The 5,003-nt window shown below is 29.3% G+C and overlaps 1 protein-coding gene across 1 annotated transcript; it reads right to left on the bottom strand.

Moving 5' to 3' along the window:
• Positions 1–431: 431 nt before the first annotated feature.
• LOC133800673 (probable purine permease 10) lies at positions 432–2,631 on the bottom strand. The gene is made up of 2 exons (XM_062238706.1): positions 2,541–2,631; positions 432–1,694 (listed from the first exon to the last, which is right to left on the bottom strand). Exons 1-2 carry the CDS (start codon positions 2,605–2,607, stop codon positions 547–549), a joined length of 1,215 nt encoding a protein of 404 aa, XP_062094690.1. The 5' UTR covers positions 2,608–2,631; the 3' UTR covers positions 432–546.
• Positions 2,632–5,003: the final 2,372 nt, after the last annotated feature.

The raw sequence follows: 5,003 nt of genomic DNA, 5'->3' as shown, positions 1-5,003 counted from the left end.
TTCAAAGGAAGTAAATGGAAGCATGCGACCAGACTGGTCGCACTTAATCACGAGACTTGACAAACCAACAATTATCTGGTCGATGACCGAACATGATCCCTTTACTCAGAACTACCATGTGCCAACCACGTGTATGAGATCCTTGCCTCGTCATCAGGAGCTATTTCTGGGTAAACAACTACCCTACCACAAACGCTCCATATAATATAATGCATTTTAGTGAGTGCAGACACTAATATAATAAACATGTGTTATAATACAATACCTTTTTTTTTACATATAATTAATTTAATTAGAAAATACAGCAGAGGTGGCTGACCCCACTAGGCCTATATTGGGTGTTCCCTTGGCTGGCTCATGTTAAAACTTCAAGCGGGCTGAATAGCTTAGCTCAAACAATTATATGAACCTAACTTGTAAGGAGATTTTAGAATGTAAGTAACAAACCCATCTAATCTAATCTTTTATTTTATTTTATTTTATTTGTCTCTCTTTTTCTTTTATATTTACGTATAAATCTTATAGAAAACAAGCTAATTCATAAATTCAATCATTGATCTCTTTCTCAGGTGAAGCATTGTTTTGACTATTGCTTATTGGGTTGTCATTCTTGGAACTGTGATTGTCAAGATAGTTTTGATAAGCATATGAAACAAAGCCCCAAATAGCCAAAACCATAGACATAACCTTGATCCCATCCATCTTTTCATGGAAGAAAAACACTGCCAAAACTGGGACAATAGGCAAACCCAAAACACTTAATGCATTGGAGAATAGGGAAGAGACCTCTAATATTAAACCCATTGTCCCAATGAAGAAAAGTTGCCATGTTATGATTGTCCATGATAATGTCATGACATATGAAACTTTCCCAAGTTCAAACTCATTCATTTCTTCCCTCAAAGTTGCCCAATCACTGCTTGCAAAAAGTCCCACAAGAATCGCAACGCTTGCCACAAGTGATTGAAACACTATGACATCCACGATCACTGAAAAGCTCTTCTTTTTAAGAACTTTCTTCATGAGAAACTGAGTTAAGGAGAAAACTAAACCAGACCCTACAGAGTCACATACAGTGCAAACAAGCCCAGTTGCATACTTCCCTTTTGAGACTTTAGAAGATTCTTCAGAATTGGGTTCGAAAACGAGCAGAACAGAAGAGATGGTGAGAAGCACTAAGGAGTTGATTATGTAAGGAGTGAACTTCTGTGAGTTGAGAAAGAAGGAGAAGAAAGCATTGAAGGCCAGTTGGGATACACTTATGATTGAGTAAGTTGATACTGGAAGGTACATGAGACCAACAGAGGCGAGAAAACTATTTGCTGCTACGATTAGGCCAAGAACCAGGTAAAGTGAGGCAACAAGTAAGGTAGATGGTTTATTTGACTGAATAGTATGAGTAGTAGTAGCAGTGTTGTGATTGGTTTTGGTTTTACACTTTTTATTTGGGAAGAAATAGTAAGGGAGAAGGATTGGAAAGCCTGCCAGCTGAACAAGTGTTGCCAACCATTGGCTCTTTCCACCTCTTTCATAATACAATCTGCCTAGCAAGGTTGCTGCTGCCTGGCCAAAGAGAGCAAGGAATGAATAGATCCCAATTCGAATCCAAAGTGCAAATCTTCTGGTTTGAGGACTATTTGGCTGGTTTGATTCATTTTCATAGCTATGAGAATCTCCTTTGTTAGCTTCCTGAGCTGGTTAAGATAATAGGTACACCAACATATATTTATATATATATGTATCAGTAAATATTTCTTTAGTAAGAATGTTGACTATAATTGATTCATTTATGGACCTTTGACGTTATATATATTGAAAAAAAATTCAAATTAGTGTTTAGTGCAAAACATCTATTAATCATTGTTTACTATTATTTTGCATGAAGAGATCACTTAGTTAACTTCTATTGTATATATACACATCTATATATATTTATTTATAAATATGAGTTAGTAACTTTTTTTGGATTTATAATGGTACGATCTTTTTCTAATAAGTTGTAATCCTAATTTTTCTTATATAATGTTATACATTGTAATTATTGGAGATCTATCAAATTTCGAAATTTTTTGGATAAATTAAGGTGTTGAAATTTAGATCCAAAAAGCATGTTTCACACGTGTATAAAAAGCGAAACAAGCACGCATGCAATGTGTTTATCAAGAATTTCCCAAAAGATTATCTATAATTACAATTTACACCGTCATCAGTAGTGGAACTAATCACTCTTTTTAAAGGGGCAATTTTTTATTTTTTTTTAGAAAAGGTAATAATTAAAAAACATAATTTTTGTGGGAGCAAATATGAAAAAATATGGGCATGAATGAAAAAAAAATATAAATTTTGTGGGAGCAAAAATGAAAATATTTAAAATTTTCTATATACAATTTAGGTTACAACTTATATACGTGTCATAAACATAAAAAGTTTCTACCAATAGATACAAAATAGGGTTTTTTCCCTCTTGTCCTCAACTTTATATATATATATATATATATATGTAGATAGATATTTATACACATGAGCCAAACAAGACTTACCTTTGATGTTGAATTGAATTTCTTGAACTTCTTCCATGTCAAAAGATGAACTTCCTTCACAAACCATGGTTGGAGAGATAGAGAGAGCTAGTCCTTAATTTAATTAGGTAATACTATAAATATGGATGGCAATATTATATATAGTCAATATCAATCATTAAACTACTAGTGAGAAAAATCTTATAGAATCATGCGACAGCTAGCCAAAAACACAATGATCACCCCATTTTGATATCTAATTATTTTAATATGATTGACTATCCATTTTAAAATGGTAGTTGGAAAAAGCATTAAATATATATATATATATATTTATTGGTTTTATATTTTATCCAAATCTTATTAATTTGAATTTTGGTTGGACCAAACGGCTAAGATTAGAATATGTATGAACTTACTATTAGAGGAATGGTGAGAATGATATGTAGAAGAGGATTGAACATTGGCCCTAAAACCAACACTAGTGCTATATTGCACCTAAATCACAAATTCCAATATTAATGATTCTAACATGTATATTGTTTAAAATTAAAATAAAGTAAAAATATTTAAATAATTTAAAATTATTAAATTAATTTATATAAATTTTGTGAGTAGCCATTGGTTATTTTCCAAAGAAAGTAATATTATTGAGTCGAGTAATACAGTACTTTATAAACTCACTACCACTCCCAATAAATGTTTAACTCTATTTTTTAAAATACATCACTAAAACATTAGCTTCTCTATTTTTTTTATCATTTAAATATATATATTTTAATATATTTATTCATTTTAAACAAATTCTCCAATTTGTAATAATATATCTATACCTTTTAATATTTATCTATATATAATATCGAAATATAATTATACTTTATTTTAAACTAATCCAAAATAAACTAAAATATATATTAATTCAAAATATAAATATAATTCTCAATATAATAATTATAACAAAATATGAAAAATGATATATATATATATATAAATATATATGCACATAAACATATCATTACCACTAGATACAAGCAACGTGTAATACACGTTGTTTGCTTAGTTTTATTTATAGAACTAGAAAACATAACTGTACTCTGCGCAGTCTTCTGTAATTATTAAAAAAATATATATTTTAAAATAATTTTTGGGAGATTGTGGGGTAGTGATTTATTTTCACCCTACTCGTACAACATATTCTTTATATGGACACGTGAATGTATTTTGACCATAATTTTTTTTCATGATAGTGTTCACTATTCATTGTATAGTGAACCTCCTGTAAGTTTTAGATTTTTTTTTTTGATAAATTAAAGTAATGAAAACAAAGTTAAGAAAACTTGTTGTACACGTGCTTTTATTTATTTATTATTATTAAAGTACCGAAAATAAAGTTCGAAAAACTCTAACAAATTATGTATAAGAAAATTTATGTTTTGTGTAAGACTTATTTTGGCCGATTACTTGTTTGAAGCTTTTATTTTTTTAAAATTAACTTTTAGATCTCGTGTTTTGTTAAAGTGTTAAAAATTGGAATTGATAGATAGATTATTTGAACACTGTATTTTTTCCGATTACTTGTTTTGATTCTTTATTTTTAAAAATTAACCTTTGGATCATATATTTATTCAAAATGTTAAAAATTCTTTATAAAAAGTATATTATATAAATTATATAAATAAATATAATTTATGTTTTCTATAAGGGTCTACACCATTTTGAACCGTTTACTTTAGTAGTTTACCCATTTGGACCTTTTATTTTGTCAAAATGTTAAAAAAAAAAAAAAAAAGATTATTTGAACCAAGTATATTTTGGTTTGTAAATCCTATAATTGACATTTTTATGGAAATATCTTTTTCTTAAAAGATAAATTGGTTGAATTAGTTGTTTCCCTTTATTATAATTTTCAGAATTGTTTGTTTCCCTTTATTATAATTTTCGGAAATTCACTTTCCCATTATGTGAAATTTGGATGATTGTGAGCTTCCTTATTTAGCTTAAATTGTCTCATTTTGTTTATAAGGGAAAGATTTATATTGCAAATATTCGGTACTTACCCAAAGTTGTTTCTGGTTTATTTGTTTATATATTTTCGTGCAGCTCAAGAATTAAAAACAGGAAACTGGTTCCTTAATGTCATTAATTGCTGTATCCTTTTTGAGCAAGTTTTTGATCCGACACAGGTCTGAGCTGTCCCCACCAATATCGTATCTGTCGGATCAACATCTTCTTAAAAAAGCAACTCTTCTTCAATCAAGAATAACTTCTTTGATTTTTGCCTTTATTAGAAGAATTCTTTCTCAGCCTTCATGAGCACGAAAAATGACTCTATAAATAGGGCTCTAAAGGCAGTGAGAAAAATGAACTCTTTTGTGCATTAGTTGTGAGCATTATTGTAATATTTGTGAGAGTTCCCCTTTGTATTCAAGATTATAAGTATTCACGTGATCTTGTAGTAATATGTGTGTTTAGTTTTAGTGGTGA

The sequence above is a fragment of the Humulus lupulus genome, chromosome 9 (genome assembly GCF_963169125.1).
Source record: "Humulus lupulus chromosome 9, drHumLupu1.1, whole genome shotgun sequence".
In the NCBI taxonomy this organism is placed as follows: domain Eukaryota; kingdom Viridiplantae; phylum Streptophyta; class Magnoliopsida; order Rosales; family Cannabaceae; genus Humulus; species Humulus lupulus.
The sequence above is the reverse complement of the archived record's forward strand: the minus strand, read 5'-3'. Positions and strand labels throughout refer to the sequence as shown.

Bases quoted from the DNA above. Each gene is read 5' to 3' on its own strand.
- LOC133800673 (XM_062238706.1), bottom strand. From the start codon at position 2,607: ATGGTTTGTGAAGGAAGTTCATCTTTTGACATGGAAGAAGTTCAAGAA. The intron at 1,695-2,540 runs GTAAGTCTTGTT...TATCTTAACCAG, and splicing joins AATTCAATTCAACATCAAAG to CTCAGGAAGCTAACAAAGGA.